The sequence below is a fragment of the Cupressus sempervirens genome, chromosome 6, assembly GCF_028749045.1.
Source record: "Cupressus sempervirens isolate cs-2001-9-10 chromosome 6, ASM2874904v1, whole genome shotgun sequence".
In the NCBI taxonomy this organism is placed as follows: Eukaryota; Viridiplantae; Streptophyta; class Pinopsida; order Cupressales; family Cupressaceae; genus Cupressus; species Cupressus sempervirens.
In genome coordinates, this window is record NC_143123.1 from 331,885,224 (window position 1) to 331,910,018 (window position 24,795).

General features: G+C 33.9%; 1 protein-coding gene across 1 annotated transcript in view; it reads left to right on the forward strand.

The window, feature by feature from the left end:
- The window catches only part of LOC149552507 (farnesyl pyrophosphate synthase 2-like), a 60,053-nt gene extending 36,891 nt beyond the window's left edge, over positions 1 to 23,162 (forward strand). The window contains exons 8-13 of the mRNA XM_089788089.1: positions 9,425 to 9,520; positions 9,632 to 9,676; positions 20,272 to 20,361; positions 20,446 to 20,517; positions 22,632 to 22,709; positions 22,833 to 23,162. Coding sequence (XP_089644215.1) covers positions 9,425 to 9,520; positions 9,632 to 9,676; positions 20,272 to 20,361; positions 20,446 to 20,517; positions 22,632 to 22,709; positions 22,833 to 22,880 — 429 coding nt within the window. The 3' untranslated portion in view covers positions 22,881 to 23,162. The remainder of the gene's footprint in view (positions 1 to 9,424; positions 9,521 to 9,631; positions 9,677 to 20,271; positions 20,362 to 20,445; positions 20,518 to 22,631; positions 22,710 to 22,832) is intronic.
- The last annotated feature ends 1,633 nt before the right edge of the window (positions 23,163 to 24,795 follow it).

Consider the following 24,795-nt stretch of genomic DNA (forward strand, 5'->3'; position numbering starts at 1 on the left):
CAAACACTATTCGATATTAAAAGAGTGGATATAAATAAAATTTTCAAGACTTATTTATATTATTCAAGAATATATATAAATTATATTTGCAAGATTAATTATATATTTATATGTATAAATAAAAGATTATATGAATCTAATTATGAAAATTTAACACAAGTAGTTGTTCACAACTTGAACTTTCGTTAAAATCCACAATGATGACAATGTGATGGAAGGAGGGTGATGTCCACATGGTGCCATAGAAGGAGACTTTATTAATGAGTTATGGATTGAAGTGTTGTACCATCATTTTGCTAAAGGTAGGTAGTATACTCATTGTGATTGGTTATTTAAAGTGAAGGAACGTAGATATCCTTCCAAACATTTGTTAACAACCTCAATTTGTCCACTAGATTGAGGATGATATGAAGAACTATGAACTAAATGATTTCCCAAACACTAGAATAAATCTGTACAAAAGTTACTTGTAAAAATAGGATCATAGTCACTAACAATAACCTTAGGTGTACCTTTTAGTTTTGTATATTCTCTAAAATGCCTTTTCCACTGTACTTGTTGTAAAAGGATGTGACAATGCAACAAAATGGGCATAATTAGTGAGGCAATTCACTACTAACATAATGACAACTTTACCATTAGATCTTGGGAGACTTGTGATGAAATTCATGGAAACCTTTTTCCAATGTTGGCTAGGAATTGCAAAGGGTTCCAAGAGATACAATATCTTAGTCATTTTTATTACGATATTAGATAGTTTCTATTTTCTCTCTCATCCGTCTTTTTTTAATGGTCACTCTTTTTGTAATGTTTCCATAAATTCCTTCTGTTTGTTATGGAAACTTTCTTTTTTCACTCTACAAGAATGTTTCTATTTCCTCTCTCTTGTTCGTTATAGAAACATTCTCTTGTATCTTGTATATATAACACATTCATTATTTTACCATAATATGGTATAAGAGCAAATTCCTGGCCCCTTCGAAAAATTTTAATTTCTTTTTTGAAATTATTAGTTCAAATTTTTTCGAATTATTTGCCCGACTATGTTTAGAATTTGCATCTTTTTTTTCCTCCAAACCTGACTAGGGATTTGGCGTCCAATTTTTTTTGCAATTTTCTTTGTGTTGCATGGTGTAAAATGTGACTTTTTCTTCAAATTTGCCCTTTGTTCACGAACTCTGCAATTTTTTTCAAGTTTTTAAATCTAACTATGGTTTTTTTGAAAACCCTCGATTCCTGTGTTGGATTAACAATTTTTTTTGGATATTCCTGGTGGGTTTTTGTAGATCTCAATTGGGTTAGTTTCACTTTGTTTTGGGTACATTGTTTTTCGTGCCTCGATTTCAGATTCAAAATCTAATTTCAAATTGTTTGTGGGTTTTCGAACTCTTATCTTGGTGTCTCTTCAATTTTTTTGGGTCTTCCATCAATCTGTCTCAAAGTTCATACCATCTTAGATTTTCACATTTTTCAATTGAAAAACGTGCAATGGCATCTCTCACCAGTCTCATGCTAGAAGGTAGTCAATCTTTCAACAGAAATAACTACAACACCTGGAAGTAGAGAATGATGAGAATCTTCTAGTACCATCGCCTTGAGGTGCTTGTTCTAGGTATTGAGTCTCGTCCTTCCACAATTAATGCTACTCAAGAGAAGTTTGATGAGCGTAATCATGAAGCGGTTATGCTTATTAAGCTTTTAGTTTCTGATGAGCAACTGCCCTAAAGTGTCGTCTGACAAGACAACTGCAGAGATCTGGACAACGTTGAAAGATCTCCACAAGACATGAGATTAAGCAGAGCCTTCTTTTTTAAAAATTAACTATTCTCTATTATTATGGATGTGCACATGTGCTTATAGGGACATCTTCTAAAGATTAAGGACATCAGAGATCCACTTGAGGCCATTGGTCGTACTATGGAGGAAGAGGATATGATGGTCATTACTCTAAAAAGCCTACCACCGTCCTATGAGCATTTTATTGAGACACTCAACATTACTGTAACTAATTTTGACTTGAAGTTCTTAGATCTGTGCACCAAACTTTTGCAGCTGGATCGTTGGAAACAGCATTTTGGTAGAAGTGCTCCTTCGTCCTCCTTTGAACAAGCGTTTTTAGCCCAATCCTTTAACAAGGATAAAGGTCCATCTCAGTTATCTACTCAGTCTCATAATAGCTCTAAGAAGAAGCAAATCCGGTGCAACTATTGCCACAAATTTTTGGTCATGCGATTCAAGATTGCAGGACTCGCATTGCTTCAGACCAGCGGAAGTAGGGAGGGTCTCAGCCATAGGCCAACATTGGAGAACATCCAGACTTCTCATAATAGCTCTAAGAAGAAGCAAATCCGGTGCAACTATTGCCACAAATTTTTGGTCATGCGATTCAAGATTGCAGGACTCGCATTGCTTCAGACCAGCGGAAGTAGGGAGGGTCTCAGCCACAGGCCAACATTGGAGAACATCCAGACTTCTCTAATCAACCCGAGGTTGCCTTTTATGCTTTTTGAGGACATGCTAGTTTCTGTTTTTTTGTAGATAGATTGACCATTAAGGGAGGGTATTACGATACTAGATAATTTCTATTTTCTCTCTCTTTTGTCTTTTTCTAATGGTCACTCTTTTTGTAATGTTTGCAAAACCTGTTCATGATGGAAACTTTATTTTTCACTCTACAAGAATGTTTCTCTTTCCTCTCTCTTGTTCGTTATAGAAACATTCTCTTGTATCTTGTATATATAGATCATTCACGTTCTTTGTTTAATAACACATTCATTATTTTACCATAGTAATCTCCCCTTTATTTCTTTGATAACCAAACATTTAACGACAAATTTTTAAACATGCCCTTTTTGTCCTTCCCAAAAGAAGTCTTGCTTGACTCGATATAATCTTCTAAAACTCTGAATGACCACCTAGTGGAGACTCATGAAGTTCTATAATAATCTATTGTTTGAGGGTGAAGTTTTTGTGTAAGTAGAATCACTCTTTATACCACAAATTAGCTCCCTTGTGACCATAGCTTCTTCTACCCAATTGTTCTTGTTATATTGAAATTGTACAAAATAGATCTACACCTTTTTCATCTTTCCTAGATAATGCATCTGCCACAATATTTTCCTTTCTTGTATATAATCTCAAAGTCACCCTCGAAGATCTTACTCACCCATTTTTGTTTTTTCTTAGAAGATAGTCTTTGTTCCAAAAAACATTCAAGGGTATAATCTCAATTTCAAAAAAAAAAATTAATGTTGAAGTGCCTTCCCATTAGACATGATTTGATTCCCACCCTTTAATTGATGACTTTTAAAAGTAATGGCTCAACCCTCTTGCATGAGAACAACATGGATGCCATTACCTGAAGCATCATATTCCACAATAAAATCCTTGGTGAAGTTAAGAACAAGATTTTGAGTAGTGCACATAGACTCCTCAACCTTTCAAATTCTCATTAGATCACTCATTGCATTGAATCAAATCCTTCATTAATAGAGGTGTCAATGATGCTACTATACAACTATAGTTCTTTACAATTCGTCTATAATACCCAATCAACCCTAAAACCCCCCTTAATTTCTCAATGTATTTGGGCATAGGCGAATCAACATAGCGCACTTGAAAGGCTTTGCATAGAGCTGGTTATCATGAAGAACTTGTAATACTATATCAACATTTTGTAAATTTCCTCCCAAATCTTTCTATAAATTAATATATTATCAAATAACACTAATGCAGACTTCCTCAAATATCTATTGAAGCTGGAGATCATCAAACTTGAAGATGAAGTTCATCAAACTTTGAAATGTAGATGGTGCATTATTCAAACCTAAAGGTATTGGCAAAAACTCAAAATGATCCTCATGAGTCCTAAATGCTTTCTTAGGAATATCTTCTTTTATCTGAATTTGGTAATAGTTTGATCTAAGATCTAACCTCGTAAAAAACATAGCTCCATTCAATTAATCTAATAAATCATCAATAATTGGAATAGGAAACTTATTATTGATAGTTTACATGTTGAGCACTCTATTGTTAGAAACAATAGTCCACCAAGATAATTGGGGGGGGGGGGGGGGTGAGGGGTGAATCAGTTATCCAATAAATAAACCACTTATCTTAATTAAACAAACTTAACCATTTAGCCAAAGTAAAAAACAACTATATAAAGATGCACATAGACAATTACACCAGATATGTTGACCAGGGAAACCCTTGATCAGAGGGAAAACCTCAATGGGAATGATGCCCACAAGATGATGTACTAATATAAATATTCCTTGTTAGAGGATAGACCCTGTTAGGAGTCTGTTACAACATTTAGTACAATGAGTCCCTGTTAGGAGACGTTGAATCCCTTTTAGGAGATTCCAACCCTATTAGGAGTTGTAGTATAATGTATGCAAGAAGAGCCCACTACCCAAACATGCAATTTCAACTACAAGAAGAGCTCACTGCTCAAACAAGTAATTTACTGGTATCTTCTTCTTTCCTTTGTACTTTCCTCTGTCCTGTCAACTGGACCAAAAACTGTTAGACCTTGTAGACCAGGTCACGAACCTTGGAATTAAATACCAAACCTCAAATCACTCAGCTAAACCTTGGCAATGTAGTTTCCTTCACTTCCGCACTGTTCTACTCACCTTCGCGTTCAATACTCTGTGCTGCTTTCTGAACATTCACAATTCGCACATCACCATATCCACACATCTCATGATAAAGGAAAATGTCCTTCCTTTATACTGAGTCCATAAAACAATTCCTGAGTCAGTTGTTAGTCCTTCTCAATTAATTATTATAGGACCACACTAAGAACATGTTACACTTAGGCGATAACGCAAATCTTCCACCTTGCAGCTTGAATAACTTTTTGTACACTCAATATTATGTCGAGCGAGCTTAGCCACGTCATCCTCAACATGTTTTCTCTAGGTCCTCAACCTTGATTCTCAAGATATCAACTCTACTAGGAGATATAACAAGTTTATTAGAACATGCCTCTGTAAACTCTATCTCAGAACAAACATCATCAAAACTTGCATATCTTCTTCTAGACTTTTCCTTTTTGTTTCCGACATTAACTGCATATACCAGATACTTAGAAGTATCTCCCATAACTTCGAGTGGTTATCATGCTCAACTAGCCATCCGTACCAACTTAATCTTTCCACTATTCTTCTGTCAGATACCACATAATACATCAAACATGCTATGTTGACATCAGTGACAAACTTACTCATGAATGTAACATATCATTATCAAACCAATCTTCCAATCTTGCCAATCTTTCAACATCTATAGTCTGGGAACATGTGCCATGTATCATCCTTTTTATGCACCACCACAATAGGTGAAGAGTTTGCACTTTGGCTATGTTGTATAAATCCTGCTTCCAAGATCATTTGAACAATGTTTACGTATATATTGTTATAAGGCCTAATGTTGGGTGGTTGGCTTTCAGACACTAGTTGCATGGCATGATCATGATCATGATCCCTCTTAGGGTGAAGTCCTTTAGGAATCTCTCCAAAAACTACTACGTGACGAGCAATAATTCTTCGCAGATTTTGAGTGATAGGGGCAATGATTTTTTAGTGGCGAATATTCACCAATTGGTGATTCTGTCTCTTCGGGAAATCACAGTTTGGCGAATAAAACCTACATATGGGTTCAAATAGATTGCCAAGATATTAAATAATTTGGGTCCAAATCCTAGGCTAATCACCCATTAGTGTGTACATAATTGGTCCCAAATCCCAGTCCAATCACCAATGTAATCTATATTTAGGACATAGTTATTTTAAAATATTTGCCAACCTTTACCTAATGTCTTCTGATTGGGCAATGTCATTTCGCCCTTAGAATAAAATAATATTTATCCTGGGGTTGAGTGTTGTACCATTTTATTGACGCGTGTCTCCAACATCCTTTGTTTAGCCAACTATTTTATATTTTAGACTTTGGGACATGTGCCTTAATTTCGGTAAGAATTAGAATTTATGTTATAGCGTTTAAAATTAGGCCCGAGATAGAGTTAAGGCCATTGATCTATCTTACATCTATGATCTACATCAATTCCTTTCACGATGACCAAGTTGACAACAAGAAAGGACACATTAATTGAATCTTAATGGGTTGGCAGACTACAAGTACATTGTACACTTGGCATATGGGTCATTAGCCACCCGTGACTCTATTCACTAAAAATTTAAATAATCTGTTTGTAGCAACTAACAAATTAGCTAACTTTATTAATATTTTGTGCTATATAAAACAATTAATTCACCTCTTACATTACAAAAATGTTTATGACCGACAAAAAAAACCACCTACATTTATTTGTATTCAAAAACAAATAAATAAATTTGCCACAATTATTATTAAATTTTGATATGGAAAGGAAAGTTTCGCCAATAGAAAATAATCTTTTGCCTTGCCTCAAACAAAAAGATTGCCCTCGATTAGAATTTTTTCTTTCACATTAAATGTTGATGCCAGCATTTTACATATTTTTCTTGTGAGGGGTTTCTTAAAGTTATCCCTGGATAGGGGCATTTGATTGATAGGCTTCCAATGAAAATAATTGGGCCACAAATCACAAATCCATCAGCTCCTTCCTTTAGAAACTTTTGCATTTGATGAGAGCTTAACATTTGTGGGGCTTTTGCATGCATCCCTCTAGCTGCATTATCTTTTCTTCCAATCTAATGTACATAATTGGGCGACAAATCACAAATCCATCAACTCCTGTCTTTAAAATTTTTTTCATTTGATGGGAGCTTGCCATTTGTGGGGCTTTTGCATGCATTTCTCCTAGCTTCACTATCTTTCTTTCTAAGTTAAATCTCATACACAGTTCTTTAGTGCTTTTCTTAATTGTTCCCAAGCTATTATCCATTGTACTCTCAAAAGAATATTTGTTGCTCCCATAGAGATAGCATAAATTGGGCAGTCAAGAATATAGTCTCCTGTGGATAACTTGATACTATGGTTTTTCTAAAACAACTAACTGTACCATCTGCAAACAAAACTTGAGGCTTTGGACCTGGGTATATGAACAACTCAGACATATAGCCAACTTTTTGTTGATGAAGTTATGAGTACTACCTGAGTCTATCAAAACTATTACTCTCTCCTTTTTCAAGAAACCGACTAGTTTGAGTGTTTGTGGGGTGGTAAAACCAAGTGCATTACAGGAAATGACTGTTTGAGAATCATCTGATTCTTTATCACTTCTAATAACAGTTCTTCCTTTTCTTCCCTTGTACCTTAAATATAAAACAGCTTACTTTTATTTAATTAATGTCCTCGACTGAATTTGCTGTCACAATTAAAGTTTAAATGTTTTCCTCATCTAATTTTGTGGTGCTAATCCATGGCTTGGGGATGAGAAGGTGTTGAGAACCTTTGCTCTTATCTCACTAACCTATTGCTTTCTAGAACTTAAATATTTCTCATCTACCCTAAGTGCTTAGACAAAAGACTCATTTGTAGAGGTAGACTTAAAAATGCGAACCTCATGTTAAATGTGGTCTTTTAGACTTCCCAAAAACAGACCATTCAAGTTCTCTTCTTTAATTATATACACTCTAATAGATAGGTTTTGAAATTGTTGAAGAAGTTGTTGGTCACACTTGCTGACTGTAGCTCCTTTGTAAAAACTTACCGTGAGATGGAGAGACCATTTTTCTGTCATTGAGTACATAGGCATCGATACCAAATGAATTGCTTTGGATCCAGTTACAAGGATGCCAGAGTAACTTCTGGTCCTCTTGATATCTGATGCACATTAAAAATCTCTCCATTTGACTTTCCATGTTAGCAGATCATGCCTATAAAACTTGCGAATGTAGATCCCAAGTGAATATTACAATTCAAATCATGGTTTTCTGACCTAGACGATTCACCTTCTCTTTTTGAGACATCCTTTCTTGATTCATTTATATAAGAAGCTAACACACTCTTTATGTTGGATAAATCTACTCCCCTGATTTGCATGTCTCCTTGCATTTCTTGCTTATTTTATCACTAGGAATCATATCACACTTGTTCCCCCTTCCTAAAGAGTTTTTCTTGGTGTGGCAAAATTATTTTTTACTCCTTTTTAGCAAACCTCATCATGATAGAAAATAATGATTTTGCAATAAATCACACAAATGGAATAAAAATTATTTAAAGATTATATGGTATACTCTTTAATAACCTTCTAGAAAACCCTTCAGAAATTAGGAAGAACCTCACTAAGATCAAGAGATATGCAGTTCTTAAATATTTTGGGTGCAAATCCTAATTCTGCAATAACTTTCTCAATTCAGCTCCAATTGTCTTAAAAATTGGGCTGGATATGCTTCAATATGGTCTTCAAAATCCCTTAAAAAGTCAGAAAAGATTTGCTCAAATTTGAGAGATGTGATTTTAAAAATGACCTGCAAACTTGATGAAAAAGCCTTGTCTTCACGGTTCCAAGATCATGCTCAGATACCACTTGTAATGAAATAATTTGCACAAGATATAATATGAAATATGTTGCAAGTACTTGATAATAATATGCCACTTCGAAGCAACAACCTCCTTTCCACTTCAAGAGGGATACCTCCAAAAATCTTCAACAAGAATTCATTACTCAATATGTTAAAATAAGACACACTACCCCCAATAACACCATGTCCGACCTAAATACAACTTTATGGGTGTAAGCTTGACCCAGCTAATTAAATAACAATGTAAAAATGATAATATGATTCAATTTAGGAGGTTAAGGCAGCCAGAAGTTCACTAGTCTAACCATATTTATACTGTAAGGTTAAGGGTATATTTTAAATAAATGAAAACACAAGAATTATACAACACAATGTTTGAGAGCATCATAGCTTTGGAGGAAATGTATATGATTGATAGACATAGTCATTTGCAAAAAATATATTTTCATGTTCTATTCTCCACATGTTTACATTTATTTTGATATCTTATGCTGTGTACAGTTTCTAACCCTCTTATTGACATGTTGTACATGATAGGTATCATTAGTGTGCAATTTATTTATGGATAGATGACTTTGTATATTTCATCCGGTCAACATCTGGTTTTGATTTTATTTGATTTATAATTTTTGTTTCTTGTATTCAACAACATTCCATATGAAGCTAAATTACTAGCTTCTTTGTCTTCTTTTCAAACTGAGGCTGTCTTTGGATGCTAGGGACTTAGGAGAGATTCATTCTTCCAGTGAGAGACATATTGATTCTGTTTGTGAATCAGATAGGATGACCCCAACATCATATATTTTTCTGTACAAAATCACAGCATTTGCTATTGCTAGTTCTTTATAGCAGAGTCTTATTTCTATGCAACATTTTTATATTTTATTAGCATTAATGAAATATTAGGGGACCAAAACCTGAATAAACCATGATTTCATTTCTTGTAGGTTGCTTGTGCCCTATTAATGGCAGAGGAAAATCTAGATAACTTCTCAGACGCTAAGAACATCTTAATACAAATGGGGACCTATTTCCAAGTACAGGTGATTAATGCTGACTATTATTTGTTCTTTTTTCTTTTGAAAGTCTCCACTTCCCCTTCTTTATTCTTCTTCTTCTTCTCTGTAACAAATATCTTTTTGTGTTCTTTGTAGGATGATTATCTTGATTGCTTTGGTGATCCACAGACTATTGGAAAGGTGAGGACATTCTCTAATCCAGAGTATAAGTCTATCTCAAATATGGCTGCTTAAGTTGCTAAGGACACATTTTCTAGACTGCAAATATCTATGTAGGTTAAGTTTCTAGAGTGTCCTATGGGGATGTGTCCCGTCCTTGGGGTCCATCTCGAGTGACCCAAGATTTTTTTTCTTTTATTTGAACTTTTTTCTTACATCCTAGAGACATTTCAAGATTTGTTTGGCATCGTTGGGACCTTCCTCTTTTTTATTTTGTTAGGGTTGGGTAAGCAGTATTTGGGATGTCTAGAGACTCTAGACTCTAGACAATCTTGAGAAATTGAGTGACTTTTTCGATCTGCTAGGTATGTATAAGGGACACCCTAACATCCCCACATGAGCTGTTGTTTAAAAGATGTTAAAAACACATTTATATTTGTAAAACTAAAAATAGTACAGAAAGTGGCTGTTTTAAAACATTTTTTTCAATGATCATTGATAATATGACAATCAGATGTTCATATGTACAATTTGATAGTTCTATTTCAGCGTTCTCTTAATTTTGGATTTCATTTTTCACTGGTCAATATAAATGTTTATCGTTCAATATTCAATAACATAGATGTTATTGTTACTTGAAATTTTGTTATTTCGAATATCTGAAAATGTTAAGCAGTTTGATTTGATTTTTTGGTTATCCAATTAACATGTGCCCATGTCCCTTGTCCCGGAAGTTCATAGAAACATTGGCTGGATATTACTTTTTCACTTCTAAATCAACCACCCTTGGTTTCTCGTGTGGTTGGAGGTGGTTTTAAGAATGTTGAATTTAACGCTTTACATTGATCTCTTATGTCAATGATATATTTACATTTATATCCAAGATATTTAGATGTTGGTTTTTGTGTTTCATGTGCATTTATTGATTGACTGTATGGAAGGTCAAGCAAGAAAAATAGAGTTTTTAATTTTGTGATCTGAGATACATGTAACTAGGAAGTTTTAATAGAGGAATATCCAATGTTTCTGCAAGTTTATGGGACAGGGGACATCAGGAAAAGGCTTGAGGATGACAGGGAACCAATTATTAAAATAAGTTATAACTAAAACAAACTAAAATCGACTGAAATTTTGAGAAGTAAATGCAGTGTGCTACATTTGCAATGATATAACTCACCCTTTCAGGTTTCTAAGGGATTTTTATCATTTTCTTCCATTACAAGTCACTTGTACCCCCAAGGGCATGTCATTATGGCATTTTGGGAATATTTCATTTATATACCACAACAGTTCAACAAAGAGTTATAATATGATACAACTTCAAAATGGAGTATTTTGTGCCACAAAGTATGACAGGCAATTAATATACATGACCAAACCTCTTTCATACATATTTAGATCTCCCATTTTTTCTATGGGATGAAATGACTAACAAGGTTGGTACCTTAAAAAATGGGCATTGTTTGTTTATGAGGGAGTTTTGGGTCCAAAAATAGTTCTTGTGTGTTCCTGCAAAAAAAACCTCACAAGATTCAGTGACATTTCCCAAGTTGAAATGGGAATCATGGCCGTATTCTTCACCAAGGAAGAAAATGAATTGCTATTCAAGGAGGGCCTTGGTTTATGAATGAAGTTGTTCTAGACGTGAATCCTTGGTTGCTATTGTTCAATCATATAGATGATTGTCCAAGCATTGCTCGAATGTAGGTGCACCTGTACATTGCTCCATAGCGATTTCTAGAAGTAGATTCTCTCAAGAGATACGGAAACTCCATTAGGACAATATCGTAACATTTGAGATTATCCCTAGGTTGCGAGTTCCAAGTTGTATTAAAGTCTGTTTTTGTGCATCTTGAAAGACTATTCCTTGAATTTAGAAGAATTGTGTTAGAACATTCGGTCGGTCGTGAAAAAATGTCATTACAATGTGTAATTTTCCATCAATATGGAGATCTAGATGATTCTTCCCTAGTGGACCACACCATCCAAAGTAGATGAATAAACATGCTATATCTATCAAATGAAAAATTAAAATCTTTTAGTGGATAAGGGCAAAATTTAGATTGATAAACAATTAAGTTATTGATAATTTTCAAGTTTGTATCACTCTCCCCATGGTACATGTTAAAAAACTCAATTAAAAGATACATAGTGAAATATGAACTAAAATTTTCTTCTCTAGAACTTTCACATTCAAGCATCTATCGAGATGTGTGCATGTGAAATATAGGGATTGCATTCTTTGTTCACATTTGCAAATTGAATTTTTGAAAACTTAATTTTTATACATTCAAGACTTAAAAAATCTTATCAGTGATTTGGATACTACATGAATATTTCAAATTTAACTATTTATTTGTCCAAAATTGATGCTCTATTCAAAAGATATGCGTGTGAAAATTTTCTTAGCCTATTGCCTTTAAGGGATATCTGAATTTGAAACCTTAATTTCTAATCTTGGGCTCCTAGTTACTTTACCAATCAATATGGAAGGACTTGAAATCCATTCGGTGACCATTATTTTCTCAAAATGGGTATCTAATGCAAAGATTACATCCTAGTGATTCATCAACAATACTTGTAATAAAATTTGGCAGGTTTTCTTAGGATCAGACGTTTACCAATCTCTAGGATCGAATCTCAATTAGCCCCCAAGTGTAATTTATGATTGAAAATATACAACATGAGAAGTCTCTTACTGTTGGGCATGCCTCAAAACTTAGACTTGGCAAAAACTCAGGAACTCAAAAGTTTGAGTTGAATTTTGGACGACAAAAAATGGGCAAACACTTGACAAATGTTAGCAAAAAAGTAAAACAAAAATTACATCACACAAAAATCTTAAATAATGCATGAGACGCAAAAAGAATGAATTTAGATGACACGTGTTTTGAATCTTGATCATCAATATTTCCTAATTTAGAAATTACATGTCATGATATATGTGATTCTTGAATATGCTTAAATTCTAAAATTCAAAGTACAACAACCAATGAGTCTGATCAATTTAGTGTTTCCTCTTCCCATTCTTGGTACTACTGCTATCTAGCCTTAAAATACATGGTAAATCAGAAGTATCAAGCATGTCTTCCTCTAATATCTTAGCTGCTATCTCTCCAATTCAATGAGAACTTCCTCACTGAACACTGTGTATGTGTCTTTGACAATCCAACTTGCATATTGATTGATGTTATTTAAGTTTTTGGCATCTTGAAGAGAATCCTATACATTTTTGGTTTGAAGGAGATTCTATTGGTTGAATACAAAAGTACTCGAGTCACTCCTAGGCTGTCCTTTTCTCTTATCGGTGTGAGTGCTCTCATGTAGGCTACAAGTGCTCATACCCAGAAGCACACAAGGCTGCAATAAAATAGAGATTACTAGCCTTTGCAATTTTAATGTTGTAGTACCAAAAACATCCTGCCACAAATCTATAAATTAAACATTTAAAAATTATGTAGTAGGAAAATTAAAATTAAATTGAATTTTAAAAATAAAAATAAAATTACATTTATGAAAAGGGTAATGATTAAAGCCTAAAAGACTAATTAGTTTTAGATAGTCGTTGATTTTTCCTCTTTTGAATCCATACAGGTGAAGAGAAGAACCTCCCCTTTGCATCCTTGTAGACCTTGGACTCGTCTAGAATTATGTATATAAGGTCTTTTTGTTAGATAATTGGGCAGGGGGGGGGGGTGTGAATCAGTTATATTCGGTTATCCCAAAGACCCTTAAAATAATACAGTACCAATTTAAACTTCATAAAGTTTTACAACAATAACTCGGTAATCACATTCCACATCTCAATTCAAACTTATGTCAACTTTACCAAGTATCAGAGAATTAGCTTTAGCTTATATCGAGTTGCAACAATATGTAAATAACATGAAATAAACTTGCAACACATAAGCAATCATACATTTTGACACATATTTAACGTGGAAACCCTGTAAAGGGAAAAACCACTTGGGAACTAACAACCTAAAATTTTTCACTCTACTAAAGTGAGCTCTTTGCTAGGAGCCAACCATGTTAAAGGTTTACATGCACATTTTTAGTGTGACCTAGTTAGAGGATTTTAACCAAATATCATCTAGACCTTATCACCCCTTGTCATTAGTAAAGATATCTTCCACAATGGTAAGAAAGTAACAGTCAAATGATCTGCTAGATTTAACACTACCTTGCTTGTTCAGATCTCTGCTCTGCTCGGTTTCTACTTTTGATCTCTGTTTGGCTGATTCACACTCTTTCTCTTCCACCTTGCACTTACTCTACTTGATCTTTCTTCCTCTACCTTCTGATCTTTGTCTGGCTGATTCACACTCTTTCTCTTTCACCTTGCACTTACTTTGCTTGATCTTTCTTCCTCTGTTCTACTCGGTTCAACTTGTTCTTCTTTCTCTGTTTTCTCCTTCAATAGTTCACACTTATTCAACAATATCAGCAAACAATTAGCAACCAAAAATGGTCTCGTTCATCTCCTTAAATAGTTAACTTCTTCCTTCTAGATTTTGTCGCTTAATTACAATCGTAGATCTCAGATTCATTGCATCTAGTCATTTGGTCAATGCTAGTTCACCTCAAAATTTGTGCTTATTTTGAAAATAGCAAATCTTCTCCATACGATCATCTTTGAATTATTCTAGTCTTTGATCTTGTAACAAACTTCGTCCTTATCCTTTATGCTTCTCGAACATTCTCAGTTTTCATCATTTATTGGCCTCAAATTAATCTTTTCTTTTGTTCTTCACTCGACAAAGATTGCAACTAGACTCGGTCAACACAACACTCGGTTAACACTAGAATTACTCGGTTAACACTGAACTTATACTTTGCTTTGCCAGACGCTCGGTGACAACTGTAATCACTCGGTAAATCTGTAGTCCTTTCACCAACTGTCCAATTATGAACTTAATAACAACATAACGTGATTGCAAAACAATCAAACCAACATTATATAGTCATAGTCCAATTCATTCAAGTACCCATTGAATACCAATACTTATCAACTCTGCCATCATCAAACTTGCTTCAAATCCTCTTCATCAATCAATATGATATGATACCTGACTGAATTAGCATAATGCCTAACCAAGGCTTGCAATCAGTGACAACATAACAACTGATATGGCTCTTTTAAACTAAGTCACAAGATACGCCGAATTTCATCCATTGAGTTCAAATTTCAGCGAATTTTTATCCTTTCTGAACTTCATCCAAATTTTATGGAATGTCGTATAATATTGTTATTTATAATAATATTATTTTATTTTAATAAAATATCTAGTTATTTAGTTTAATTATTTAGCAATGTCAATATATTTGAACAATTTTGTAGAAATATTACATATACTTGAAAATTAATAAAGTTAAATTTAGTGTCAATTTTTTTCTGGATTTTTACCCTTGCCAAATTTCATCTGCATTTTTCCATTGATGAACACGAATTCAAATTCAAACCTTGTGACTTAGCTTTTAAATACAATAATAGCATTCTTAGTTACATTATCAATTGGGGCTAACACTTTTTTGGTGTCATTCCTTTCTATGTGTATGGTTAAGGTTTGCTATGACTTACCAGCCTTCAAGTTTTTAGAGAAGTTAAATTTTGGGTTTAGTTATCGTATCTTGGAATGTTTTGGCTTGTGGAGCTAGATCTTCTATCTATAATCAATGGTGTGCCAAATGATTTTATATTTGCTGTTTTCCAGAATAATAATGTAAAACAAAGAAGTAATTTTTTTGGGAAAAAATGACAAACCAAAAGTACATGATTTTTCTTAAAACTTAGGATTCAAATGGAGAGATGGGATTTTAAAATCATTATAAAAATGTTGGAAAAAAAGATTCAACACTTGTATTCTAAAAAATTAAAGGCTTTTCAATAGCATACTTCACTAGTAGTCCTTTTGGGGTCTAGAGGTAACACCCCTAGTGGGTTTGAGGGGAAGAATCGTAGATCCCCTAACAAGAAGCCCTAATTAAGGCCTCTAAATACACATAAAACTTTATAGCACACACCATTAGCCATTTTTTCCATTTAACGATGAAATTAGATATATGACTTATTTTTGTTTATTAAGATGTAAAAGATATTTTTGATGTTTATTATTTGTTTCGACGGTCCCTGGATCCAACTATATTCAAAGACAACATATACATATTATCTCCAAATAGAAATCTAAAATTTCAAATTATACAATAATAAAGTTCAAAGACATCAACTTAAAATCTACATTCCAAAATTTAACTTCGAATTCAATAGTTAAAAAAAAAAAAAAAAGATAATTAAATTTATGGATTTAAATTATGTTTTTTTTTAAATTTTAAACTTTAACAATAGAAATATAATAATATTTAAATGGTAACTAATAATATTTTGCTACATTGAATATCAAACTATTAATGACTAGAAATAATTATAATCCAATTATTGAGGCAAATATGCCCAGCCAATTTGACCCAAGGTTCAAATGATGGTTGGGCTATTGTAGTGAGGGGAATAAAGGGAAAAGTGCCTACAAGGAGGAAAGGAGCTTGCAGATTAGTACTTCCATACTATACCAGAAGAACAATAACTATGCCTAATTTCCCTAGAAAAAAGGAAAATTAGCTACCTTGATGGACATCCTGCCAAAGAGATCATTCTCAATGGATGAAATTGACTAATGAATTTTGACGTTTGAAGAGTGAGATTCATGTGCTCATTAATGGGAGCTTTGTAGTTCCAAGACCTTAATAACATAGTCTCAAACAGAGCAGGAAACCACAGATGCCCTTAAACAAGACAAAATGGTAAAATGAAACCGTGCCTTCTGCATTTTTGTACGTATAATCTTAACCAAAAATGCATGGTTTAAGAATTTTGTAATGATTTGTTGTGATATAAATGTTATTAGAGGGAAACTAATAGTCAAAGTCAACCATGATTCAGAAAAAAATTGTGATTTAAGAGAAAATTGTAATTAGTGTATAAATAATAAGTTTTCAAAAAATGTTTTCTACATTTTTTCCTGAGATTTTCCTCATTCATGTAAAATGATCTCATTGGCTCTATCTACAGTAGTGGCTATCCAGCAAACTAAAATGTAAAATAAATTAAGGAACTTAAAAAAAATCTAAGTGTTCCCCTTGGTAAGATGTATATTTTAGTGTGACGTTTTGATGTTGCCCACTATCTATGGCCTCATAGAGACCATCTGTTGGCAAACACAAAACCTTAATTAGGCATCATCACCTAAAGGCTTGAAATTAAATTTTTGATTATGAGAAAACATAAAGTAATAGCATGACTATGTTTTAGGAAAATATGCTGAAAAGAAAAATGAGGATTCTTGAAAAGGGCCCTATTAAAAGGCCAGAAGGAGATCGTCGTTGTTAATTTGGAAAGTAATTTGATGGACAATCATTTGGATTGCCGAGGGAGGACTGGAATATAATGGACCCACTGCATATAATTTGTCTCTTTTTTTCTCTTTTTAGGGATTGTTTTCCTCTTGTGTATGTAGGCTTTTGATGTTTGGGCCCTTTTAAAAATCCAGTTTTACCCAATAATAAAATAAATCCCTCTGAAACTTAATTTTTTGCTTAGAGAGTCATTTGGATTTGCCAAGGGAGGAATGGAATATAATGGACTTTGTCTCTTTTTGGGGCTTGTTTCTCTCCTCTTGTGTATGTAGGCTTTTGATGTTTGGGCCCTTTTGAAAATCTGCTTTTATCCGATAATAAAATAAATCCATCAATCTTATATTTTTACTTGATTATCTCCTTTGCATTCTTGGTGAACACCTTGTAAAAAATTGCTCGTGTCCTTTTAATTTTTTGAAATAAGGGTTTTTGATGGATCAAAGCTTCAATTTACTCCAGCTTTAAATTAATTTTCAAGCCACACATCCAAATCCCTGAACAATCATTTATCCTTATTGCCTTTGCACTTGCCAAAGGCAAAAATGTGGATAAAACAAAAAAGGGTTTTTAACTGCTTCTGACCATTTTTTGCTGAAGTTGTCCTAGAAACTTGCCTAATCTTGTAGGGAAACTTGCAAGTTTTTTTAAGACTTAGCCTATGAGCCCCTAGGGAGTTTCTTGCTAGGAAAAATAAGTTGATTTCTTGCAAGTTCAATGAGAACTTGGTAAGTTTCTAAACATTGGTATTATGAGTCTCCAAGATTCCAAGGGGTGCCAAGTGATTATTGAGTGTACCATGAGGTATGCAATGCAACTCTGAGGAAGCCAATAGCTCAGGGCTATGTAGCTTGGGAAAATCTTTGGTGCTTAGAAATAATCTGTGGTCTACTATGTATGGTGATGTTCGCATAGGGTACTTGAGATTGTGGGGCCATTCCTTGGCCAAACATGGGCTCCGTCCTGTCCAACTCTAGAATCCAACTCTTTTGGTAGAATGGTGGGGATTAGTTTTGGACTCCGTAACTTAGTGAAATTGAAGACAATAGTTTGAATCTTGGTGCACTCTATACACCATTGTGTAGATCTATTTGCAAGCTTTCCAATGCTTAAAATAATTGGGAAAAGGGACTTCATACAAGGAAGCAATGGTTGATCCTTTCAAGCGCCTTTGAAAATCAAAATAGATTTTAAAAATTTCAAACTAAATTGACAATTTTTATTTGACTTGCTTGTGCTAAGTTCTCTCTTGATTCATCAACCATATACCATGTATATTCTACTACTCGTGTGTTGACTAGTATAGAATAAGATTTCCAAGCCAATTAGCACCTAAAACATGCCAACTTTTGTTTGGATAGATTTCTAAGCAAATAAAAAGTTGCCACATAACCCTTTGTAGTTTTTAAAGAGGATATTGATTAAACGGAGGAGAGATTCAATTCAAGATTTAAGGAATCGAATGTTTTGCAATGGGCAGGTGAACAAAGCTCATTGAATTGCTGCTTGTCACCTCATAGGAAGTTTTCAACTCTTAAATATAAGAGCTTCAATTCAAGACTTAAGGCAATAGAGGTTGTCTTAGGGTGTTGGGTGGTGCCTTTGGTTTCCCCTACATGTACCCTTGCACACCATCACGGGCTTCACTTCTATCATGGCCTTAAATGATCATTTTATTTTGCTTGTGTTGCTCACAATGCCACTCCAGTGTCTTCACCACTTGTAGCCTCTACTCCACTGACGCTCCTATATTGATTCTATTGTTATCTACACCAATTTTCAAGCTCCAATAAGCAGTGTTGACTATGGTGCTTTATTCGTCACAACCTCAAATCATCGATCCCACTCCATTGCCAAGGAATATTGTGAAAAATATTACTTGTTTCAAATTTGAATTCAGAAATTACTGAAGATTTCAATGAAGTTTAGGGCAAAATTTGAAAAAAAACATTGGAAAAGTTCAAAACTACATCCCATTATGATAATTTCCATGTTTTCCAAAAATGCAAGTGGTTTTGCATATTTCACCTATAACTAAAAGAATTCGTTTTTTCAAATTACTTACAAATTTTATGGATAGGTAGACCTTGAAAATCAAATCACAACCTCATAAGTTGGTCTATTATTGGTCGAAATAGGCTCCAAAATTTTTCCTTTAAACTTTTGAAATCAGTTAGCACTGGAGAGAGAGAGAGAGAGAGAGAGAGAGAGAGAGAGAGTTATCAGAATTGCAAGTTTGGGATCACAATATGGTGGACTACAGGTGCTACTAAGCTACAACAACTCTGACTGAAGAGTAGGTCTTCTGAAGTTGAACTTAAACTACTAGAGAATCATCACTTCCCAGCAAGGGGTGGAAGTTGAACTCAAACTACTACAGAATCATTACTTCCCAGCAAGGGGTACTTAATGAAGATGCAACCCAGTTGAGTCTTCACCATCGCAAATTTGTATTTTATGCAGCCTTCTCACACTTACCATATGCATCTTAGTGGTCTTGTCGATTCCCTATTTCAGATATAAAAATATTTCAAGTTTTATATCTCCCACTATCATGCGTTAAGAACAGTTCTCTTATGTTAATTATATGTCACAATTCATAGTTGATTTCCTACTGCGAGAATAGTTCTGAATTGTTTAGTCATTTAACAGATAAGTTTGTTGATAAGCTAGTTTTAATTATGATCAAAACTTATAATTCGCTCAATGTGACTTAAGCTATCTGAAATTTAAAGATGATCCTGTAGTCTGTTTCATATTCTTGGAGATATGATCAGGGATTTAAATATAAATGAAATTGAATCTCAAAGTTGAAATTTAAAGATGAGCATTGCAATGTCATACATGATAATAATCACAAAAAATGTACCTGAAGTTTTTTTCCTTTCTGAAACAATCAAATTCTTTTTTCATATCTTTGGATATGCGCAATAATGGTATTGTAAGTTTTTGATTACTAAGTAATGGAAATAATAAAAAAGATTGATTGTAGTATCTCTTAATTTAAATCCTTTTTCGAATGATTATATGGGTTTATTATGACCAAGGCTGAATCTTAATACATCATCTTGTATGGTCCTCGCTTGATATGACTGCCAACAGTCTAGAGTACCTATCTGAATAAATTTTGACTGTAATCTAATGCATGTTCAGAATTTCTATTTTAATTCACAGACTTACTGTGCTAGTTTTGGAGTTGGTCCATGCAGATAGGAACTGACATTGAAGACTTCAAATGCTCCTGGCTCGTAGTGCAAGCTCTTGAACGGGCAAATGAGAGTCAAATTCAAAGACTATATGTATGCAGATAAGGCGATTTTCATTTGTGACTGTAATTTTGCACTATCTCCTTGTTGACTAACGGTGGTTATGTTCTTTTGTAGGCTAATTATGGAAAAGCAGGCCCATCTTGTGTTGCAGAAGTTAAGGATTTATATAAAGAACTTGGAATTGAGGTCTGCTTATCCTTTTCTTTTCTGGAGTTAAGAGATGTTAATTGCTAATGTTCGCCTTCCAAATTTAAGTATCCAATTGCAAAATTCATAGGAGAATTGATTTGATCTAACAGGTTATGTTACAGGACTTGTAGATTGATTTCCATTATACAGATTTCAGAATTCAACTCTTAAAATTAGCTTCCACTTATCTGTGGGGGCATGTAAATCACTTTTACAGTTGATTGTAAACAACATAGTAGCATGTAAGGAAAAGGATGAACAATAATAAATAGAAAAGATGCCTCTCCTGTCAACCATGTAGTGTATGAGGAAAAGAGTGCAGGAATGGTTGGGGTTTAATGATTACAGTGGTCACAAACATATAGAAGAATAAACTCATGATTCTTGAAACCTTGAGAGTACAGTAATTAAGTTTGATGTATTAATTAACAGAAAAAATCTATTTGGCACATAATAGTGTTGGTGCTTTCATCATTTATAGTTCATACCGATTCTTCCTGTAGAGGACAATTGATGAATCATCATTTGCATGTATTTTACCCTCGACTATCCTTATCACTGCCAACAACTACCAATTAAAAAAGCTCTGAACTCTAAAAACTGGCAATTAAGAACTTAGTGCTCAGCACTAGGTTAGCCTTATATCATGGTGCACTTAGGCAATACCATGAAGAAGAGGAATGCTATATCCAATTAGCAAGCCTGTAAAGACTAGCAAAAGAGAAAGCAAATATATTCACACACCTATATCTGACCTTGAATGTTGATTGAGCTTTCTGTGCCATTTTCACAATTGTTGGTTCTCTTTCAGTGTTCCATGTATCAAAGGATACGTTATCACTTTTTATGTCATTCTAGTCTGTTAGCGGAGAAGATTGGCCCATGTATTAACACCATACACAAGCACACATTTAGCTGTAACAACTCAAATGTTTTAATTAAATATACATGGTTATAGATAACAACATACACACATGTTATCAATGTATTGATTAAGTATCTTTTCTTCCCCTTAGTTGGGTTGTGATGTTGATAGTCAAAAGATGCTCTATATGCAAAGGTGAGCCAGAACATACAAGAAAGAACCCCAGAGTACAAAAGAGGATTGGAAAACTGATAGTAAATGACTAGATGAGGATGCTTGAGGAATTTTTGTTTGCCTTTGAGTCCATACATCTTTTGTTGGCTGATGATTCCTTCTTGGGCACTTGTTCTTAATGTAGGTGGCCTTCCTTAAAAACTTGATTGTGTTTTTTGGAGTCCCACTGCTGTTCTTATGCTATTCGTTGTGGGCCTCCATATCTGCACTTCAACAAATGTTCATTGCACAATATCTCACGTAATTACTTTTAGAAACATAATTTATCATTCATTGTGGGCCTCTGCTCTACACTCCAACAAATGTTCATTGCATTATATCTCGTTTAATACTTTTACGAACATAGTTCATCATTCATTGCATAAGGCATAGCATCTACTAGCTCATTTTAGCCAGATTTTGTCAGCATGACACACACACATTCGTATGTACAATTCTGTTGACTATGATTTTTGTTTAATTTCTACAAAAGCAAGACAACTCGTGCAACAACAATCTCAATATTTGATTACCATAATCTGTTTCCTGATACTGCTTACTATTAACTGGTATTACTTCTCATGTTCTTTCCGTTGAGCAAATATGGAAATCTCTCGATCAAAATTGGGCAAAAGCTATTTCAAAACATGACTTAAGATTTTCTTGATGTCAATGACCACAAGGATTTCAATTGAGAGCCAGGAAACTCTTTCATAAACAAATGGCACTGGCTAAACTCATTGGAAAGTTTGTTTACCATTCTTTCTAAATTAGTTTTACTGTTATTGACTAAAAATTTTACTTGATGCTGCTTGATAAACGTTCACACCTTTCTTTCTAGATTTGGAATTCAGTTATACTTGTTTTCACCTCTGCAACCTTATCATAGCTAAACTGAAAACCAATTGATGTGTCTCTCTTTCAAATTGGAAAAAATGAACTGAAAAACTAATGCATTTTAACAAATATGCACTGAAGGCAAATAATGATAGTGAGTGAACTTATGATTTGGTGCTCTCTTTGTTTGTTGCAGGGCATTTTTCTTGAGTATGAGGATACCAGTTACAAGAACTTAATTTCTTCCATTGAATCTCAAGAGGAGTCAGTGCAGGTAAATCTGATGCTTACATAATGAGCTCAGTACAAACTACACTTTCTATATTCTAGTTTTTTTGACATTATAAACTGGCTTTTGATCAATTCTATGTATTTATCATGACATTTTGTTTGACAGCATGTGTTGAAGTCCTTCCTGGGGAAGATATACAAGCGTCAGAAATAAATCTTCAAATTTGCGAGTCCTAGGGGATTAGCATAAACCTCAATAACTGTTTTGATGATCAGTTGCATATCTTATCTGGAATAGTGATGCAGTAGCAGTGGCCAGTGCTTGGAATATCAATCTTTAAAATTGTTTTTTAATGTTTTCTAAGTTTAATGAAGGCAATCATCATCAATTTATGTTTTAATTAGTCCGATTATTCTTATGAATCTTACTCTTGATGCAAAACAGCAAGCAAATTGAGTGATTGAAATACATGAGTGCACTGTGTTTGTTCCTTCCTACATTGTGTTTAGTTGCAGCATTCTTTTATTCATGAGAGAATGTTAAATATGCTTTCCCATCCTAAGAAACTCACCTTTCTTCATTGCTGGTAAATAAATGCTTTTCTTACAATTTATTTGGGACAAAAATTGAACACCTATCAAAGCTTAATGATTAAAAGCCAGAACCGAGTAACAAATACAGAAAATAATTTAGAAAGTTCAAATTTAGCTTGATTCTGGGAGAAAGAATATATTGTTGAAGATGTCAGGAATTGGTTCAGATCTGACACGCAAGATTGAGGCTGGGCCACAGAAGTGAATTTGCACAGAACTGACAATTATTGCAAATGTACTTCAGCTTGTAGTTAATTTTGAAGTGGATTGGTGTTTATGGAAACCGTTTGGGCATTTGCTTGGCAAGAATTGGTTCTCCTTGTCTGCTTTGGTCAAATACTTAGATGGACTGATTCAACATCTTTAGAGAATGATTGATGACAACAAAGAAGAATGTAGAGATATTTGAGATGCTCCATTGATATGGCTATTAATTGATGTATCAGGAACACTTTTCCATAATGCTTCACTTTTTTTCCAAAATGAATGATGAATGATATTGGATGCAACAACATACCAGACAAGTCCACACAAAAATGTGCTACATCATCTCACGAGAAATAGAGAAAAAGTCAACAATGGTTTAAATTTGGGATTTTAAATGTCAATATTATACGAGTATGATACAGGGTTGCCAAGGGGAGATTTAGGGCTTTGTTTTTGGGGATGAGTGAAGGGGACAAGATAAAGTAAGGTCACTAACTGAATTTCATTCAAGAATGCACCTCTGTAGACATTTACTTATATAAAGACTTTCAGTCAAAGGGAGCCTAAAACATTAGGGCAACTGTCATGGGTACCTAATTTTAAACATTACATTTTAACCTTAATATTATGTGCTGTTGAGCTCCTGTGAGGATGCATGTCAAAGTAAAATGAGCAGTAAACATAAAATGTAGATGTTACACCTGAAGGATACAAATATGCAATGAGCAGTTAACATAAAATGTAGATGTTACACTTGAAGGATACAATATAAAATGTAGATGTTACAACTGAAGGATACAAATATGCAACCGTTCTTGTTACATTTTTTGTTTGCCTGATAAAACACTTTAATCAATAGCTCATGTCAGTAATTTAAAATAATCACTAGCTACAACCACAACTTGTTTGAACATTAGCTTTTGAAGAAGAAAAAGTGGGAAAAGTAAGAGATGTTATCTAAAGAAAGTGGTAGGGGGCTGATTGAGTTTTTATAGCAATTTAATCAAGTTGATGATTCTAATAATGCAAAAATGTTTAAAATGATTATGAGCTATTCTTACAAAAGATGTAAATTGGTGTTTATGGAAACTGTTTGGGAATTTGCTAGGCAAGAATTGGTTCTCCTTTTGTCCTTTGGTCAAACACTTAGATGGACCGATTCAACAGCTTTAGAGAATGATTGTCAAACACTTAGATGGCCTGATTCAACAGCTTTAGAGAATGATTGATGACAACAAAGAAGAATGTAGAGATATTTGAGATGCTCCAATGATATGGCTATTAATGGATGTATCAGGAACACTTTTCCATAATGCTTCACTTTTTTT